The sequence below is a fragment of the Chelonoidis abingdonii genome, chromosome 3 (assembly GCF_003597395.2).
Source record: "Chelonoidis abingdonii isolate Lonesome George chromosome 3, CheloAbing_2.0, whole genome shotgun sequence".
Taxonomy (NCBI): Eukaryota; Metazoa; Chordata; order Testudines; family Testudinidae; genus Chelonoidis; species Chelonoidis abingdonii.
Window position 1 is genome coordinate 67,426,883 of NC_133771.1, and position 22,096 is coordinate 67,448,978.

General features: G+C 39.8%; 1 protein-coding gene across 2 annotated transcripts in view; it reads right to left on the reverse strand.

Moving 5' to 3' along the window:
• Window positions 1-22,096, reverse strand: part of ME1 (malic enzyme 1) — a 366,579-nt gene that overhangs the window by 146,623 nt on the left and 197,860 nt on the right. For both annotated transcript variants that reach the window (XM_032806059.2, XM_032806060.2), the window contains exon 6: window positions 6,277-6,380. In XM_032806059.2, coding sequence (XP_032661950.1) covers window positions 6,277-6,380 — 104 coding nt within the window. The remainder of the gene's footprint in view (window positions 1-6,276; window positions 6,381-22,096) is intronic.

The following is a 22,096-nucleotide window of genomic DNA, read 5'->3' on the forward strand; positions in this document are numbered from 1 at the left end:
GTGGGATGTGCACCTCTCTCAAGCAAAGAATGCACAGGGATACCTGTTGCTCAAGGGGATGGCCTCTCAGCAGGAGAAACACCATTTGAACCTGAGGGATTTGAGCATAACCCCACGCAGGGATAAATTCCTTGAAGGGAAGATGGTAGGGAATCACTACTCTAACCTAAGGGGTAACAAGGAAGAACTACGGAATTCTTTTTTAATATAGAGAAAAAAGGAGAGGGGGGAGAAGGGGAACAGAAGCAATGACTAGCTAGCTAATTTTAACGGAAACACTATGAAAGGCACTAACAGAACTCCTCTAGGAAGAGCTCTGGTAGGGACTCCATCTCAGGCCAAGGGAGGTTGAGAAGGAACTGAGGGCAGTTGGACCACTCAGGATTCTTTAGCTGCCACACACACGTGAGACTTGAGGGAGTGGGAGGGTGCAATGCTACCGAAAAATCTCTGATTCTAGGGACGCAAGCATACCTAATGTGGATCACCCATAGAAACATTACTCAAAGAAGAACAAGTTTATTTCTGGGTATCCCTACTGATGGAAGATCTGGAGGAGAATATCATTTCTGATTGACCACTCTGACTACAAAATTCCTGTTGAGGAAATCTACTGTGCTGTTCCTCACTCCTGGAAGATGGAATGCTTTCAGGGAAACTTTGTTTCTGATGCACAGATTTCACAGGTTGGCAGTCTCCTGACATAGTAGAGCTGGTCTTGCATCCACCTGCCTATTGAAATAAAACATAGCAATGATGTTATCTATAAGGACTTTGCACCACCTCATGCTTGATGTTAGACAAAAATGTCTCACAGGCCCAATGAACTGTACAAATCTCCAGCAAATTTTAATACACAGAGATCTCCTAGGCTGGCCACAGAGCTTGTGCTCAAAGTTGACTGAAGCCAGCCCCCTGGTCTTTTGTAGATGCATTGGTAACCAGAGTCACAATTAGCTCTGAAGACAGGAAAGGGACCCCCTTCTACATGTTGTGAGGGTCCAACCACCAGTTGAGGGACTGAAGCACTTGTTCAGGTACACAAACCAGCATGTTCAGAGGATGCTTGGTCAGATGACAGACTAAATGGAGCCAGACATGCACACAGCCAAGGTGAAGTCTGGAGTTACCTACAGGCAAGAAGCCATGTGGCCCAGTAGTTGTAGACAGGAATGCACTGCTGTTATTGTGTTAGACGTTAGGCCTTCAGAGAGGGCAATTATGTACTGAAACCCATTGACTGGAGATAGGCCATTGTAATTATGGCATCAAGATCTGCTCCTATGAACATTAAATGCTGTGTCAGCCGTAACTGATTTGTTTAAATTCAGCTTTGGGCCCAGATGAGGGTCTTAATGAGGACGCTGCTGTGGATTTGGACATTTGAGGCTCTGTGCATGAGTCAGTTGCCCAGGTAAGGGACAATTTGGACACCTCAGAGGCACAAGTGTGCCACTACCACCACCATGCATTTTGTAAAGATCCTTGGGGCTGACCACAAACCAAATGGGAGCACTGTGTACAAGCAGTGGATGTCGCCTGCTGTAAAGCAAAGGTACTTCCTCTGGCCAGGATGTATTGCCATGTGGAAGTATGCATCCTGCAAATCAGGGGAGGCATACACTATCACTTTCCTGGAAAGTGGAGATTGGTAAGTGAAGGTAACCATCATGAACTTGATTTTATTGATAAAGCAGTTCATCTTCCTGAGGCCTAAATGAACATAAACCCCTTAGACCTTTGGGGAATTAAGAAGTAACAGGAATAGTCCTCTGTGATGACAAGGAACATCTGTCACTTCCAATTCCAGAAGAGACCATACTTCTTGAAGCAACCTGATCGTGTGAGATGGGTCCCTGAAAAGGGACAGGGATAGTGGGTTGGGAAAAGGGAAGAGATGAATTGGATAATATATCTCTTCTTCATAGTCCTGAGCAATGATGTGTTCAATGTTATTTTATTCCAAACACTGGAAAGAGTGACAGTTGTTGTCCAAAGGGTGGGAGGTGTTGAGAATGGTATGCTGCCCTTGAGGAGGCAGTGATGACGACTGCTCAGGAGGCTGTCAATGTCTGGTGAGAAGGGCCTGATTGAGATAAAGCCATTTGGCGATATCAAGAAGGCCGACATTACCCTTTAGCAGAGCCCTGGAATCTCTGCTGGAAATGTGATTTGTAGAAGATTCGTCAAGATCTCAGGAGCTGCTTGGGAGACTTTCAGGGTATGAATGGCAGCATCAGTCTTTTCAGAGAACAGCTTAAATCCCTCAAAAGGCAAGTTCTTTATTCTGTTTTGCAGCAAATTCGGAATTCCAGATGCCTGCAGCCAAAAGAACATGTCACACCAGTGGCAGTGGCCATCAATTGTGAAGCATATTAACTGCAGCAATAGTTGCCTGGAGGGATGTCTTTGCTGTGAGACAAGAGCCATAGACTGTTCCCTATACTCCTCCAGTAGTTTGTCTAAAAATTTTACAGCATTAGCTAAGTTAATAAAATTGTATTTGTACAGGAAATCTGGATAGTTAGTCACCCTCATTTGCAGAGTAGCTGTACTGTGGATTGAGCTTTTCTGTCATACATATCCAGTCTCTTGAGCTCCTTTTCTTTACGAGTGGCTTTGGGATGAAACTGGAGGACCACCAGGAGGACTCCAAGTCAGGGAGTAGATGTGTGAAAAAATAATCAAAGTCCTTTGGATTAAATTGGTAGCATCTGTCCAATCTCTTGCTGTAGGTGGTATGGGGATTGGAGTCTGCCAAACCATTTTCGATAGCTCCAACAAGGATTTGTTAATGGGAAGGGCAACCCTTCCTGGAGCAGGGATTTGTAAAATATTGATGATACTGTGCAGATTTTCTTGAACAAGTTCCACCTATTCTCCTAAAGAAGTGGTCCTGTTTCTCATTAAGTCCAGGAAGACCTTAAAGTCCTCTAGAGATTGAGGACCCAGTTTCATCTGGAGATGAGGAAGAAGTGTGTGGAGGGACATCCAGGGGTGCTCAATATGGTTAAAACCCATGAGAGGAGAAACTGTCAGGGTAGCCTGGTCAGAGGTTTCGTGGACTGGAAAAGGGGACCTCCTTCTGGTATTAGATTCTGATGGAAGTCTCAAATCCCTTGGTATGGGCAACCACCAATATGGCCATGCAGAGTACAGCACAATTTGAGTGCCCATGTGGAGGGCACCATTTTGGGGCTTCCTTGTAGGAAAACCATCCACAGTCCTTAAAACCTGCATCTCTGTTATGAGGTGTACAAGGTGATCTGAAAGACTGGGGTGGTGACATGTGCTTCTCAGATTCAGCTTGAAGAAGAAATGTATTATTTCTCAGGAAGTGGAGGGGTCATTCCTGTTGGGTTGGTGGAGCTCTTGATGTGGGAGACACCCTGGGGTCTGTATACAGCAGTATGGGATGAAGAGGTCTAAATGCTGATGCAGTGCCAGCAGGGTTGAAGCCAACAGCATCAATGATGTTGAAGACTCCAGTGGTGCTGATCATGCTGGCAAAGCTGACCTCAGCAGAGTTGCTTATGGTGCTGGCTGCATTAGGTATGCTGAAAACACTGTTGGTGCCAACCATGACAGAAGTGTCTGCATTGACAGTGCCAGATTCACTGACTGTACTAACAGGACCAACAGTGCCAAAGACCCATAGTGGTAAATACTACACCATTAATAGTAGTGGAGAGTCTGGTAAAGGGAGACATATAAGAGCCCTTGCAGTCATGAAAGTTTAATGAGTCAAGGCACTGAGACAGGTAAGTCCTCCATTAGGCTTGGAAGGATAAGATTTTTATTTATAAATGTTGATAAACAACTATAGATACAGAAACCAATGAGAAAATATTTCTACCAATACAAATAAAAATTTACAGATAAGCAAAGTAATAAATATGCTGCTTGGGAACTTATTAGAGTCCCACCTTAACATTTATAAAACATGTTGTGATCCCAGCATTAGTGGAGCTGCGGTAGGGGTAGCATTTTGATAGCTTTAACTTTTTTAATTTCAGTGCCTACTGTCTTTCAATAATTAATGTCTGACCTTCCCCCCACCTCATAATTTCTCGCAACTGTTAAAATTTAAATAGATAAAAATAAAAAATGCTTAACAATAAACATATACCTTATCTGTCAAAATTATATTAAAAAAATCAGATTCTGCCAAGCCACCTATTGTCAGTGCTTGCACTGCTGCTGGAGCCGACGGTACTGAGATGGTTGGAATCATCTGTATGTCCAGGGTCCAGTAAAGACAAAGGCACTGGACTTGATGGCTCCAGAGGAGCTGGAGTCAATGGTACTGTCTCCGACAGAGCCAGTGAGTGCTTATATTTACAATGTCTTGAACTGGTACCGGAAGACTTACAGGAAGACTCACTCAGTGAAGACCAAGATTTTGAGCGTTAACCGTACTGTTAACAAGTTTTAGGTATGTAAACCCAAACGAATACTAGATCTCCAACTGTTTAATAACCAGAAATTAATCTGGGTAAATTTCAGAAATCATTATTTGAAAATTGAGAATTACAAAATTATATTCCAAATCTTAGTTATAAAAATCAATGACTTTCTGTAGGAAAAAAGAAAAAGAAAAGCTAAGTTAGGATAAGATAGGCCTGTATGCAGTGATTGATTAAGACAGGATCCTTGGAAGTTCATCCTGCTTTGGAAGGGCCTCAAATAAAGCACTGAGTCAGTCCATAACAGATGCACTACATAGGAAGAAGATGCTCCTTAGGCCCAAGATACCTCTTCTGAAGCCATTAGGTCACAATTACAGCACCAGAGGGCAAGGAAGAAAGGCAACAGCTGCACAAGCCCCAAGCTGGTATACATTGCTCATTTAGCTAGCTTTCCAGTTAGTTAAAGGGAAGTGAGGGGGCAACGTTTTGGTGGATCTGGATCCATTATAGACTTACATCCATTGCTGCCCATATATAGTACTTCAAGATCAAAATTTATATTTTTTAAAACATTCCTGTGAAAATTGTACAGAGCAAGGGGAGTTTTGCCACGTCCTTTACTATTTACGTTATATAACAATCAAAAACACCTACACTTGCTTGATAGGCTCCACCATGCTTACATTACTAAGTGTAGTATATGAGGATTTACTTGATAATAGTACATCAGCTTTACATAGTATTTCACATGCTAATGGTAAACTACAAAAATCTTATGCACTGCAATTCAGCAAAATGTGCGGAATGACTCCACTAACCAACCAAGGGGCATTTAGCACAAACAACTAAAAACTTGCTTTTTTTTCCCTTTGTAGGGCCCATGAAGACACACTAGCCAACACCTGCTGTGTTGCAATGCCCCTGTTTGTACCATGCAGTAAAATCACAACTAACACATTACCTTGTTGGAGCCTACAAAAAGTCTATAGGTAAAGTTACATTTTTTCGCTATATTGTCTCATCTCTGGTGGCTTTTGTTTGTTTGAATTAATTTAGTACACTTTCTGAGTGTCGATTGCAGGTACTGTTCAACAACAGAAATGAATATATCCTCTCTCCCCTGGATAGAGAGAGAAACTAATGTAAGGAAACCCCAAAACATGTCTCCTGGGTTCAAGTTGAACAAGTCTGGGACAAATAATCATTTTCCAAGACTGGACTGAATCAGTAAATTTGTACCCCAGTACTTCTCACACCTTAATTTATCTCTTTGAAACTATGACACCACATGCCAGAGGTCTGACAATCTTTCTGCCAGGTCTCATTGCAGAAGCTCCTGGAGACACCCCTTTCTTTGCACGTGAGTACTCGACAGATTCTTCTACACCTTGCAAAATCTGAATAGTTCTGAGATTTCAAATACACATTGTGCACTCTAGGCACAAGAAATAGACACGCCTCAGAGTACAGCAGATCAGATCTCATTATAGTTTCAAAGATTGAAACGAAGAGGTGGGGGAGTTGTTAGGCTGCAATCTAATGCCTCAATCGAAACCTTGAAAGACCAGAACTGGTTAGCACACCTCTAAAGCTTACTTGAAATAAGGTTAGTAATTTTACAACAAAAATTTAATGAATTCATAATAACTCAGTACTTAAGACAAAGTTGACATAATGGATCAAATCTTAAAAATAATATACATAGGAAGTGAAAGACAAAACTCCAACAATTTCCCCATTTCCTTTCCACCCCACTTTAAAAAAAAAAAAAAAAAAAAAAAACAACAAACACGACTGGGATACTTTCTCCCCTAGACTGAAGTTCAGTGGAATTCAGATGTGTGAATAAAACAAATATACTGCTTACCTGAAAGTCACAGCTTGCATGAATTCATCAAGAAGGTCATTATAAGCTTGACCCCTGACTCTTTTGTGCCTCAGTCCAATATATAAGGGATCTTTTAGCAACTCCTGTTAAAGAAAGTATGAACTATTAATAAAACAAGTTACAGTTGTTTACAGTCTAATAAAAACAAGGAGAGAGAGAGAGAACACAATACAGTGTTTAAGTATTAATGGAATAAATGGGGTATATATCCCTTTATCCATCAGCATATAAAGACTGAAGGACTCCAACAAAGAGATTTAAGAAATACTCAGCTGTATCATGTGGGCAATGGAATGAATCTGTGTCATTCCCAAGTGAAAAAGTAAAGGTTTAAGTCAGGTTTCACAGTGTCTAGTACTGATGGAAATAAGTCAGGACCCTATTATAAACCACATTCTTTTTTCTTAATACTTCTTAGTTTAAAGAATAGCAAGGAGGCACATAAAAAGGCAAATATTGGTTTTCCTCATAACATTTGCTTTTCATATATCAAGGTTTCATACAGTGTTTTAGATTATAATGTAGGAGTACCAGCATGCACAGGATCCATTCCACAGACAGTAACCATGTGCAGCCTTGCCCACTACTAAACTAAGCTAAAACTGCGGTTTTGGACTATTCTTGTTCAACGAACAGTGTATTTCAGAGGCAGCATATCACATTTTATGTTCTGGTAGCTATGTTGTCATTAAAAAAAAAAAAAAAAAAGACCAAACTACCAGTAATACAGACTTGTATTTCCGTATTATTACAGATCTGTCACAGACTCTTGGCTCTTTAGTTTCTGTAAGAGGTATGATTTGTCTTGCTATGGCACCAGTCCATATAAACATGGTTTCAAGATGCTCAGTCCCGTCATTTGGATTCCTGGTATAAATTGAGTTAAAAAACTGTTAGCCAATCTGCAGCTGTGCCATCTGCCAGTAACTGCTTCTTTTTGATGCCTCTCCTGCTTTGGTTTTTAGATGAGCTAACACTAACTTTTTATGTTCACAAGTTCACTGCTCAGGAATTCTTATTTTAGGCAAAAAGTAGCAAAATGCCATGGTCAAAACTTTCTAGAAAGAAAAAACTTGAGTCCTTATTCAGCTTTATAAAAAGAACTATGTTAAATCATTTCTCTTGCTATATGAAAAACTGCTTTAATACGCAAGAGAAAGATTCAGTTACAAGAAGCATTTATTTCTTTAACAAACTTGGTTATAGGAAATGCACATACTTTTTAGATGCGTATCAAGATTTGGGTTTGGATAAATTATTCAGCCAATTTTTGACCAAAATTAATACATTTTGCTGCAGCAAAATATTTTGTCATACATCTATTCACAGCTAACTAATGAGGATGAGGTGTTTGAGGAACACAGTACCTGCAACATAGCTAACTTGGCAAATTCTTTTCCACTTCTTCTGATATCAGTTTCATCTCAGACACTTGCACCCTACCCTGGTGTATCTGACTCCCTTTCTCATTCCCCCTATCTCACTGTTAGTACCTCTCTGTTTGTTCTGTCCTGATCAGCTTACTCTGTTCTTTCCTTTGTGACAGGTAACCTCCTTCACTTTATCAGCCTCAGCATTTCTCCCTTGGGTGGTCAGGTGCCTGGAGTAAACCAGTCTGGCTCCAGAATATTTTTTTCTTCACTCTGGTTTTATTTTTCCTTATTTACATGGTGGGCCTCAGGATGGACCCTAGAAATTCTCTTAAGCAAAAACACTCCCCCCTCCCCAAACCCATAATGCAAACAGAAATACTTTTCCCTGCCCCCTTTACAGGGTATTACCCTACTATGCTGGCTCCTAGTTGCCAGTCCTCCCTCCAAACAGCTGTTACCTTAGTTTCTTTCCCTATAGGGAAGGGAGACAACCTTTCCTTCCTGCTGCTGCTGCCATTACCCCTGCTGCAGCTTGTCTCCCATTTTTGTCCTCCTCTTTCTCATCAGAAGAAGGGTTTTTAAAGGTCATTGGTAGCCCTTAACTGGCCTCCTATGTCTCCAGTTAACCTATGGTAAACTTTTTTCAGCTCATAGGGAACAGGGTCTTCACCATTCTAGGGCTGATATATTTGCCTTCCACCACTCTCTTATATTTGTCAGGATTGACTTTGTCACACCTTCTTTTGCCTCCAACCAATCTATGAGAAGTGCCAGGATGTTCGTCCACTCTGGTACTATAGGGTATTTTAACACACCAATCTGAACACAACTGGGGCTTCGGCTCATCCTGATCTGCCGTGGTCGTATTACAGCCTGGGGCCTTCTGTTGAGAATGCTTTCATGCTGGGCACTGTGGGATTACCTGATCACAGCATTTGTTTTTGTGGGTCTTTGAGAGACTAATTTCAAATGCCTTTCTGAAATGTTGATGGAAACTGAATTATTTGGGGCTAGTTGATGCTATTTTGCACTGAAGTTGTGTAAAGGTCAGTTGGGTACCAGTTAAAAAAAATCATCATTATATTCAAAGGAAACTCTTTTATTGTCTGATAAAAGTTCAGTAGTTGAATGGCAGCCTCAAGGATCAAGAGGATGAGGAAATTGTACAAATTACACAGAATTTGCGCTACTTTGCTCAGTGCAGAAGGGAACAAATTAGTCATTGAACTAATCTTACCACCTGCATTCCATCCTCATTGTTCTTGACTTCACAGCAGCTTTTGACACTGTCAAACACACCCTACATCTTGAATATCTGTTCTCCATTGGCATTTGTACCTCTGCCTTATGACTCTCCTTCTACCTGTCTTGTTGCTCCTTCAGTATGTTGTTTGGAGGGTTGTTGCTGGCTCCCTCTTCACTTTTCAGTGGGTATTGCCATAGGCTCCATCTTTGGTCCCCCCGCTTCTCTTTCTACACTCTCCCTCTAGGTACTCAACTTCAGAAATAGCTGTGACTCCTGTCTATATGCTGATGACTCAAATCTCTCTCTCTATTGACAAGTTGTCTTTCTCAGTCCAATCCAGCATTTCAGTCGGTCTTTCTGATACCTGTTTTTGTGGATGTCAAGTCAACATCTCAAATTCAATATGGCCAAAACAGAGTTCTTGATCTTTTCTGTCAAAGCCCTTTCTTCTCTCACTTTTCTCTATCACTTTCAACTACTCTACCACCCTTCCCAGTGATCCAAACCTATAATTTGGGTGCCATTTTTGACTCAGCCTTCTCTAGACCCACACATTCAGACAACGTCTAAATCTTGTTGCCTCTTCTTACACAGTTCTAAGATAAGGACTTTCCTTTGCTTACACAGCTAAAACTCTTATCCAAGTCTGCAAAATTTTGTGTTTTGACTGTAGCAAGACCTTCTTTCTGACCTTAACTACTGCAACATTCCTCCCTTCAAGTCCATTTAAAATCTGCTGCCAAGAACATCTTCCTAGTTCATCACCCTAACCACATCAATCCCCTTATTTCAATCCATTCACTGGCTCCCTCTTTGCCTTTGCATCAAACACAAGTTTATTGTTTTTATCTTTTAAGGCCCATCACAGCTTATCTAGTCCCATCCTATCTACCAAATTTAGAAACTTATGATACCAGCCTCCACCTTAATTCTGCCAACATTCCCAGTCCTTACCACCTGTTACAAGACTGTTCTCTCTCCCTGTTTCTCTCTATAAATAGTTAATAGATAAAGTGCCCAAAGATGGTGCTCAAGAATATTCAGTATAGTTCTTTGGTTCTGTAGAACCGATACAACTTGTTGCTGTTATTGTACATGGCTTCTTGTGTGAGCTCTTTACATGGAACCACTTTCCATGGAACTCTTACCATTACTCGCAAGTCATTTTCTCCCTAAAATCATTCCTGAAGACTCTCTGTTGTGTTACCTAAAGAACACACCTTGCTGATCACAACCAGGCAGGTGATGAGTTGTGACTGTTCCTCTTTCCCTTCTCCCTCAATCTTACTAATGTTTCCATACTTCGCCTTACCTCTAGCCTAATTAAAAAACAAAACACAAAGAAATAAAACCCAAACAATAAAGTTATGTAACTAACAAGTTTGCACTAATTCTTCACCATACTCATTTGCTTGTATTATAACCCCATTCCTTGACTTCTATCTGTTTTGTCTCTCAAGACTGTAAAAGACACTCCTCTCCCCAGGAAAAGGATTTTTTCATATTTATGTTTGTACAGCCCAACAGAGCCCTAATCTTGACAGAAGTCTTTGGGCATGACCATAATAGAAACATTTTTTTACTATCAATAACAACAACATATTGTGAAAAAAGCTTTTAAGTATGAATTGAGATCTACAATCTCAAAACAATTTTGATAGCTAGATAGATGACAGTTTACCAGAAAAATCAGATCGCATTGCTAGCATATTAAGTGACGGCTTAATTTAATATAATTGATGTGACTTCTCATTTAAGAGAAATCTCGAGGAAAAACACCACCACAGATTCAAAAACAAGGAACCGCATGGTTAGGTTTGGAAGGATAACATTTTTATTGATAAATGTCAGTAAACAGAGATTTCCCTATACACACACAGACCGACAAAAATTTTCCATCAATAACAACTGAAATGTACAGATGGGTAAAGTAAAAAAAATGCTGCTTGAGAAGGGTATTTGCTTTATATATTTTGAAATGTGATGTTCGCAATTTGTGTTTTAATGTTTCTAAAGCTTTAACTTTTTGAAACGCAAGGTTTACTGTCATTAAATAATTTTCTGATCCCCCTATTGACTATTCTTTCCTGGGAGTCTAGCTGATGATTCTTGCCCACATGCTCAGGGTTTAGCTGATCGCTATATTTGGGGTTGGGAAGGATTTTTCCTCCAGGGAAGATTGGCAGAAGCCTGGGAGGTTTTCGCCTTCCTCTGCAGTGTGGGGCATGGGTCACTTGCTGGAGGATTCTCTGCACCCTGAAGTCTTTAAACCACAAGTTGAAGACTTCAATAACTCAGACATAGGTCAGGGGTTTGTTATAGGAGTGGGTGGGCGAGATTCTGTGGCATGCGTTGTATAGGAGGTCAGACTAGATAATCATAATGGTCCCTTCTGACCTTAAAGTCTATGAGTCTATCCTTCAATAATTTCCTAAAACTGTATAAAGGTAAATGGATAAATATTGAAAAAATGCTTAAAAACAATCATACATGTCAAAATTATAAAAAACTGAACTCTGACAAGCCTATGTAACAAGCTTATAATTCATAAACATTACCACAGTGACAAAAATGAACACTGCATATGCAGAATAAAGACAACATAACACTATTAATATCTAGGCTTATAAAAACTGAACAGGAAAATAATTTCTCCATATTACATCAAATAGTAATAAACCATACCTATTAGTCAAACTAGCTTAGATAATTCCATATGGTTAGTTTGTAATTCTAATGGTGCTCAGAGTCAGTTTTAGGTATATGCTGCTATTTCCATTTTAAATCAATGTTTCCAGTATTTTACCTATAGGCATTCAATTACACTGAGAATGTGTATCTTCAATTCATGAGTTCTCAGATTTAATCAGTTATTAAGCATTGATTAAATGAACTTCTAACTACTGTGCACCATTATTTACAGAAGAGATTTTTCCTACTTACTATACAGTCAACACACTTTATTTGAAAAGCTTGTCATTTGCCTTAAATAACTTTATCTCAATATTTGCAGTATTCTAGGAGCATGTTTAACTGCTTTGAGCAACTGAAGCCTATGTAAATTTGCTGCAGAATGCTGCACAGTATTTTTAAAGTGGTGTAGGAAGTGCTCTGCCTCTGCCGCATTCCATTAAGACCACTGCTACTTTTTTTTATTTTTTAAAGAGCAGAAATACTCACTGAAGACTATGATATTTGCATAATCACGATATGCACAAGACACAATATATAGAATTCACACTATGGACTCAACCATGTCTTTGCAACAAGCTTAACGCAAGGGACAGAATGTTTTTGCACTGCGCTTGTAGAGTCTGGAAGAGTGTCTTCCTGTCAGTCGCTCTGCTGCTCTCAAGAGGGCAAAACGGTGCCAGGTCTATAGCCAGCACAGCACTAGTTCTCTAGCATGTAGATGCAGCTACACTGACATGTGGTAGGTGGTGAAGCTTTGGTTCCACCTGTTCTGAACCCTCCAATTATCCTACATGATAGGGGGGTCATAGTGGCTCTCCAGATTGTGTTTCCTCTCCCAGGTTAATAGCTGTGTGCCTCCTTACAGCCCTGCACCACCACGTCTGCCAGGCCACAACGTGGCCCTATATAGTTATTCAGCATGTGTAGTTTATCCCATTTCAAAATTTCAGTAACTCATATGCCTCATCCTCCCCCATCACCAGCATGCATTATGATTGGCAATGTTTAAGATATCTACTGAAGAAAATACTTTTTTCCAAAAGCAGTTATGTTTGTTCTATCCAGAGCTCTGCAAAAAAGTTTATTTTTTCATGTCTCTAATATTTAAATTGTCAAATCAAGTTAAATGAAGTGTTTCAAAATATTTCATAGCCAGATTGAGACAATTTGCCAGGTTTGTCAGATTGAAGCCAACTTTTGCTGAACTATAAATCCCATGAAAATCAAGATATACAGGATAAATGCTGACAAATCCTTAATTGTGTAGTTAAGCTTTAGTGCAGCCTTCAGACACGGTTTTCAAGCTCCCTTTGCTCCCTCACCACCACTGTATCTGGTACACTTGCTCGTGTCCACAGACCAATAACTAATGTAAGGGAATCAACAAATAGTGTCAGCCTAATCATGCTTGTATGATCACAACCAACACACACACACACCCCTTTGCAGAATGTTAAAGAGGCACTCTTAAAAATGTAATTAACTTTATGTCCACAGGGCTCTTTAGGGTTTTCAGTCTTGGGTAGGGTCTTATAAGCACAGGCAGTTAATTCAGCAATACATCTTTGTTGAAAGCCTGTACAACTTTTCTGAGAGCTTGAAATTCTTTTACAGCTCAGTGCATACTTCTTCACAGAAGTGTTACAGTTCAGCAAGGAACAACCAAAAAGTTCCTTTAAAGTCCTGTTTGGAGTAATGTATGGTGAAATACAGATAGGAGAGAAAATAATTAAGCATTCAACAACTGAAAACAACAGTGGTTATTTCTAAGCTGTGAATGGCAAACTATTGTGCAACTTCTCTTTTTCAAAAAGGCACTAAAGAATAAATAAGCGGCTTAAGCACATTATCCTTTTATTCAGGTCACAACAGTGCAAATTAGATCAGAGGGTTTTTTTTAAACTGTTCACACATTTTGAGAGATTAACATATTTACCACTGACTATTTCATGGCTTTCAAAGCCGATTACTGAAAAGAAAATTCTATACTACAATCAAATATGTCAAGCCATGATTACTGGATCCTTTTCCTCAAGTGAACAAAAGAAACTTGAACAACAAACTTCTTGTAGAATTTAAACCTTTTTAATGTTCTTTTGCAGATTTAATCTTCTTCAAACTATAACTCACCTTTCTCTGGTTAACAGATTTGTTGTGTATGTTAAATAATATTTAATAAAAACTTGAACATGTCTATTTTACACACGAGTGCTTTAATGAAAAAAACTACACAGAAGATATAAAACACATTCATACTTAGAAATGCAGCAAGTTTAAACTTTATCCTTGTAAACTTTTTCCCCTAAAAGGGCTTAATTGAGATTTTTTCACTTGAAAGATCACATAGATCTACTTAGAATTAGCTGTGTAAAATAACAAAGGGTTCTTTGAAGCACCTCCTGAACATATTAAAACTGTAATGATCTCTAAGGTTGTTTTAAAAAAAAAAAAAGGCAACTCATTTATATTACTTGTACACACTTAGAGCTAAGAGATCAGCAAGTCAAAGTTCAAGAAAGGCCTGAGCTCTACACCTGGCTTCAATTTAGCTTCAGGAGCAAACTAATAACACAGCAGATTACACAATTGGTGTATTTCATCATCAGGGAATGAACATGCTGAAATACTATCTCTAGCTATGAACAATATATGAGTTCTGGTTGATTTTATTGAATTGCTGTGTCATTGAATGCCTCAGTGTATGTGTAATCCATTTCTGTGCCATGTATCTCCCAGACCAGGAACAATAGACAGTTGTTAAATCTTGATGGTCATCCATTCAGATAGGAACATCTTAGGACAATAGGCTTGCTGAAGTTAGGAGAACCAGTTTTCTCCAGCTTTCGCGCAAAGGGCTGAGGTTTGAAGGAGTAGAATTTTTCCAAAAACAACAAAGAGATCAGATGTTAGCACTGGGTTTTAAAAACTAGAGTCTGAGAGACTCAACGAGGACTGGAGGGAAGAGAAGTCAGAGGAAGGACTCACAAGAGGAACAAAGACACAAACTTTTTGAAGGAGAGGGTACATTTCTGATGGCGAGAACAGCCCAAGTCCAAGGAAGCTGACTAGAGAAGAGAAAGGACAGACTCCATGACTGGGAAGAAAAGTCTGACCTGGAGAAGTGGAGTCCCAGAATGGGGAGCTGGAGCCCAGAAAGATACAGTCCCAGTTCTGAAGAACATTCCAGAACGATGAGGAAAGCGAGGCAATGGCATATGGACCTCTTATTGTTTTTGTCTGGATTTGTATATTTCTTGCAGTACCTAAAGTAAAAAGTGACTGATTTTGAAAGCTTTGTAAAGCCTTTGTATTAAGTCCTTCAACTATCACATGTCCCTGAAAAAGTAAACTGTACACTAGAGTAACTATAAGGTTGGCGTTCTGGGAAAGGTGTGCTCAGGAGTCTGGGGGAGCTGACACTAGTCACAGGGCCTAAGGAGTTGGACTATGGGGTCTCAACACTCAGAAGGGAATGTGAGACAGCAAACAGCCTCCCCGGAAAATCTGCAGCATAGGACCCACTCCTACAACATATTGAGCATCTCCACTCATACTGAACTCAGAGGAGAGTTCTCAGAATTAGTGCTGAGTGAACAACTGATTTTTTCATTCAGTGGCCAAACCAAAAACCAAAACTGACATTTTTCACTTTTTATCACCAAAATAAAAACAAAACAAAATTGTTCAGGTTGAATCAACATTTTCAAAACAAAATGGTTCATTCTGAAATTAAATGTCAAAATGGCTCATTTTGATAATGTCAAATCAAATCATTTTAACTTTTTCTAATTTTCCCCCCTAATTTTTTAAGCAACCAAAACTATTCACCAAATTTGACTTGAATTTGTAAATAGTTTTGGTCTCCCTGAAACTGCGTTTTTGTGAATTTATTATTCTCCAATTTTTTTTTTTAATTATTATTATTATTATTATTTTTTTTTACCAGCTCTAGTCAGAATCCCTCAGGAGTTATTCAGTATTGTAGAATTGCACCCTTAGGCCATATCTACTGTATAACCACTATAGTGGCATAGCTAAGACACTTCAGCTATGACATCATAGTGCTGCAGTGTAGATGCTACGTACATTGATGAAAGCAATTTTCTATCAATGTATTTAATTAATCTCTCTGAGAGGCATTAGCTACATCCAAGAGGAATTCTTCCATTAACCTAGCCATATCTACACCAGAGGTTAGGTGAACCTAACTATGGCACTCAGGGCACAAAATGTGTCATAGATCTGAACAATGTAGCTAAAGCAATCTAATTTTTATGTGTGGACCAGATCTCAGAGGTGTTAAAAAAATGATGGGTGTGCTGCAGATCAAAGGAGTATAGCACTTTAATTGGAAAAAAATTCTCTTTCTATAATCTCAGTTTCTTGATTCTTTATTTCTGAAATAAATTGTTTTCAACAACAGGTGTTGGGAATACATAGGGCACTTGATCATCCTGAAATATGAGGAGTTATCTTCCCAATATTTCAAATCTTTAAATTTTTAGTGATTATGCAATACAAGTTTCTTTTGTACAGCGCATCCCAAACAAACGACCACACAGTATTTTACAGATTTAAAGAGACTTTGTCAAAATGAAAATCATATTCTCACCATTAGTAGAGATAGGATAGAAATCAGAGCTGGTCAGAAAACAGGAAATTCCACTGTTTTGAAGTTTGTTTTTCTTCTGAATTGCAACAAAATGCTGAAATTCCAAAATACACTGTAGATTGAAAATTCTGAAAAATTTTGATGTAGATTTAAATGTTTTAATGTTAAAACATTTCATTTCAATAATGTTGAAACATGATAATGTCATAAAATATGAAATACAGATTAAATATAAACATTTTAATATAATATAAAAGTCTAAATGAATCAAAAATGTAATCTAAAAGAAACATTTTCACCTTATCAAAACAAAACAAGAAAATATAAATGATTTATTTTGAATTTTTTCTTTCAGAATTTTGTTGAAACAGCCATGCTCCTGCAGAGCATTTTACTTTTAATGAAACTGCACATTGTGATGGAAAACAGTTCCATCAAAAAAATTTCAACTGCATTTTAAATGCAGTTAATTTCTTTTTTAATGTTAGCAGCAAGACTCTGCCTTGCACATTATTGGACAAATGTCATTTCTATGGAATTGTGGCATGGTAAAATATGGACTCTCCTTCTGTTGGAAAAGCTTTCACACCAAGTGCATGCACAAGAGAAGTGCCAAAAAGACTACATGTATTTAGTATCAGAGGGGTAGCCATGTTAGTTTGGATCTGTAGAGTAGGAATCCGTGGATCTTATAGACTACAGATTTTGGGCATGGCTTTGTGGGGATACCCATTTCGTCAGTGGCATGGTGATGGAATTCCAGGGGCAGGTTATATTGCTAGCACAGCAAGCTAGAGATAACGAGGTTAGTTCAATCAGGGAGGATGAGGCCCTGTTCTACAGCTGAGGTGTGAAAACCAAGAAAGGAGAAACTGGTTCTGTATTGGCAGCCATTCACAGTCTTTGTTCAATCCTGAGCTGATGGTGTCAAATTTGCAGATGAACTGAAGCTCAGCAGTTTCTCTTTGAAGTCTGCTTGAAGTTTTTTTGCTGCAGGATGGCCACTTAAGGTCTGCTATGTGTGGCCAGGGGTTGAAGTGCTCTCCTACAGGAGGACCAGACTTCAAAGAGAAACTGCTGAGTTTCAGTTCATCTGCAAATTTGACACCATCAGCTAGGATTGAACAAAGACTGTGAATGGCTTGCCACTACAGAACCTCTTCTGTTTTTCACACCTCAGCTGCTAGAACAGGGCCTCATCCTCCCTGATTGAACTAACCTCGTCATCTCTAGCTTGCTTGCCAGCATATATATACCTGCCCCTGGAAATTTCCACTACATGCATCTGATGAAGTGGGTATTCACCCATGAAAGCTCACGCTCCAAAACGTCTGTTAGTCTGTAAGGTGCCACAGGATTCTCTGCTGCTTTTACACGTATTTAGAACTTTGGTCACTCTTTTTAATATTGTCAGAGGAGAAATCCCCAGCCAGTAAGCCAGAATCTTTAGTCAGGTTCTTTGAATATTAACCTGATCCTGAATAAGTAATAAGTAACATGCAATATAGTTGCATTAATATTTTATTGTAACTTTGTCTTAATAAAAAGTTTATTTTTTTTCTGAGTAGCTCTAGTAGAAAGGGAAGGATGGAGTTTCCTCAAACTTGGAGGAAATATAAATTTGAATCCAGATTTACTTCTTGGCTCATAACCATCCCTTGTTACTAGTAATGTAAGAGTCTTATAAAATGAAATAATGTTTACAAATGTAATTTATATTTTTCCATATATGCTGTTTGATTCATTATATACTTTACTGGGCAGTTAAGTTCTATTGGTAAGGTTAATTTTCTACCTGCATTCATTTTACTTTCTTTCTGTTTCACAACCATTAATCTGTTGTATATCAATTTTCTGCCCTTTTTGAACCGTTAACAATGGTAAAATATTTTCATTTAGATCAGTCAAAACGTATAAAATCAGCTCAATTCAATGGGAGGCGCACATCCTCGCTGAGGTCCAGGGACGTAGACCGGTCCAGACTTGACTGCACCCCCATGGGGACAGGAGTCAAAGGGACCTTGGGAGGATGCAGCTGTGGCACGGCTTGTCCCACCACACTTGTGGACGCCACCGGCCTTTTAAGGTCCTGGTGGGGTGATCGGCCCCTCACCAGCCTCTTCTTTTTTGCGAGCACCGGCGAAGGAGATTGGTGCCACCTGGAGGCCAATTTTCTATGTCCCAAATCTCTCCAGTGCCGGGACTTAAGAGTTCTTAGACTGGGCCTCCTCTCCTGCTAATGGTGCCGGAGTGCCAGGTCGGCAGGATGAGGTGCTGAGTGCCAGGTCGGCAGGCTCAGGTTCTGAGTGTGGCGTAAGGCCACCTACATCAGGAGCACTCTAAGTCTCTACTCTCCATCCTTAAGAGTCCTGGGACGAAACCCCTTGCAGATACTGCACTGGTCTCTTTGGTGGCTCTCCTCAAGGCACCACAAGCAGGAAGAGTGCGGGTCACTCTTCGGCATAAACTTCCTGCAGTCCACACAGAGTTTAAACCCTGGGGATCCGGGACAGGGCAAAGATTACAGGGGTGGAGGGGAAGCCCCCCCAACAGCTATTAACTATCTTAACTCTAAACTATGAGAAAAATGAACTATATACACTTAGAGACACTGCTAGGCTTGCTGCTAGAGTGAGTCAAGTTCCAGCTAGCCATCACCAGCGGTAAGAAGGAACTGAGGGGGTGGATGGTCGGCGTCCCCTATATAGGACACCATGGAGGCGTCACTCCAGGGGGTGCACAGGCTGATTCTACGGCTCTGCTAGGGGAAAATCTTCCAGCTGGCATGCACACGGTGCGCACACACCTGCTTGGAATGGACATGAACAATCACTCAAAGAACCACCATTTTTCCATCTGTGACTTTGAAAGCACCATTGTAACCTATGTCAACATTGGCAAAATTCTAGGCCTGTGTTATGCAGGAGCTCAGACTAAATGATCATAACAATCCCTTCTAGCCATAAAATCTATGAATATATAACATTTATTAAAATAAAATTGTGCTTGAAGTGAAAATGATTTCCACAGAAAGAGATAAAACACTGCATAATGTAATATATTTTTATTTTGCATGGTTAAAATAGTGTTTCAAAACAAATCTACAGTAAATAGTTTGACATTTTAAAACACTGATACAATGAAAAGTGGATTGTGACTGATGGAGGGAAATAATTATGTAAATCAAAAATAATTTTCTTTCTATGGCTAGTATCAGACTATTTTATTTTTTCCAGATCTCAGATGGAGTCTTTTCAAAGCCAGACTTGATTTGTCCAACTATGCTTGTTCTTTCCTTTTATAATGCAGCTTATCTTTTAATCAGTTTGACCTTTAAGCCTTTTGTTTGCCTTCTGCTCACTAACTTCTTAATCTAAAGAGGAACTAAAGGTTATAGTTCTCACTAGACAAACTCTTCCCAGTCCTCCTCATTTCCATTCATTCACTTTTTTTCCTATACTTTTTACTTTCATTCTCTATCCCTCTCTTTGGTTAATACTACTTCATCTAATCCTTCTGTATCCTTTCCCCTTCCATACATATTAATTCACATGTGCAATCTTATGAACCCTGCCCATTCTGGGAGTTCTAACTCTGCTGAACAAGAAGCCAAATTTTCAACTGATCTAAATTGGCATAGCTCTAATGAGTCAATGAACCGACAATTATTTACTCTAACTGAAGACATAGCTACAAATTTATAACAACAATAAGTCATTGCAAACATCTCCAGATACATGTAAAATTTCTAACAAACGTCATATCAATTTTAACTTTTTTCCCCCTGCAATAAACTTCACCCTGGAGTCAAACAAATATATTGACCTGTGCCATTTGTTTCCACTGCTACCCTCAAGGAAAGAGCTGGGAAAGCAGCTGAGCTTTGAACCATGTTCTAAAATTCAACAGATTCTGAGATTTATCAGACTAAATGGGAAAGGGACCAGACATGAGAGCTCTTAACTGAAACAAAACTGCCAACTGGTATTCAGACATGGAGAAATGCTGGTAATAAGATACATTATTCACTAGGCTTTGTCAATACCTTATAGAATTGACTTAGGAGTGAGTACCATAAATAAGGTTACCAGGTGTCCAGTTTTCGACCAGAACACCCGGTCAAAAAGGACCCTGGAGGCTCCGGTCAGCACTGCTGACTGGGCCATTAAAAGTCTGGCAGTGCAGTGGGGCTAAGACAGGCTCCCTACCTGGCTCTGCACGGCTTCCTGGAAGCAGCAACATGTCACTTAGCTCTTAGGTAGAGGCACAAGCAGGGGGCCTTTGCATGCTGTCCCCAACTCAAGCACTGGTTCCACAGCTCCCATTGGCCATGAACCATGTCCAATGGGAGCTGTGAGGGCAGCATCTACAAACAGGGGCAATGCGCAGAGTCACCTTGCTGCCACCGCACTTAGGAGCCAAGGGACATGTCACCACTTTCAGGGAGCTGCCCAAGGTAAGCGCTGCCCAGAGCCCGCACCCCTCATCTGCTCTCAGGCCCTAACATTCTGCCACAGCCCTGAGCCCCCTCCCACTCCCAAACTCTGTCCCAGAGGAGCATAAGCAACAGAGGGAGGGGGGATGGGGCATCAGGGAAGGGACGGGACAGGGCCAAAGATGCAAGGAAGGGGGCAGGGCAAGGGTGTTCCGTTTTGTCTGAATTTGTAGTGCCAGTTGTGCATTGCTCATATGCAGGGCTGCCCAGAGGATTCAGGGTGTCTGGGGCAAAACAATTTTAGGGGCCCCTTCCCTTAAAAAAAAAAAAAAAGTACTATAGAATACTATATTCTTGTGGGGGCCCCTCCTGGGCCCGGGGCTTGGGGCAAATTGCCCCACTTGCCCCCCACCCTCCGGGCAGCCCTGCTCATATGGAGAAAAGTAAGTGCTTTCCTCATTACTGTATGCAGATGCTATATTTTAAATGCACTGTAGTTCTAAAAAGCACTCTTAGAAAGTCATGGGTTTTCAATGTTGGCAGAGTGGAATACTGAACTAAGAGCAATCCCAAGGAAATGCACAGAAGACTGTGCAAACACTGGGATCTGTGTGCAGAAAAGTTTAGGTACAGGACTCTTAAGTGCCTTGTGCAAAGAATTTAAACATTAAAAGACAAATGTATTAAATAGTGACTGCAATATGTTGCACAGAGTAAATGTTTTGCTAAGATCAGGAGGACATTTTACTAACTAAAATCAAATTTTTCTTTTCCCAGTTCCATACTGGCATGCTATGTATATTAACGTGCTTCTTCTGAATAGAGAGCTCTTTTTAGTCTATGCTTAACATCGACAATAAAAAGTTACATTCAGATCACAGTTCTTTAATATTACAAAGTTATTTGGCAGCTTGGAAAAGAGAAAGAAAGGTCTATTTTCTCATACAGTATTGCCAAAATATTTTTTTTTTCAAAACAGTACACATAAAAAGAGAAAGTAGCCAGAAGGTCAGTGTTCTACATGACTTGTGTCAATCTGAAAAGTAACTGTGCCCTACATGCAATAGAGAAGACTGTACCACTATGGTGCATAGTTGGATAACCTACAGAGCTACAGGCTGCGTCATGTGAGTGTGTATTAAGTGGACACTGAATCAGGGCATCTGGCGTAATTATATGACAGTTGCCATCTGTGGTGTATGACAAAGCTCATGCAGAGTGCCTATGCATTTCCATCTTTCTACAGGAACCTGCAAAAATTTGTAGGAATCAAACAAGACCTCTGAAGTACTCTGAAAAAATCCTGAACTATTCCAAACAATAGTGTGAATAAAATATTTTTAACCTTAAGGCACCATATAGGTCATATTTGATAAAGTGTCCCTTCCCCAAAATCAAGTTGGTATATCCAGGATTCTTCTTTATAAACACAATTGTGA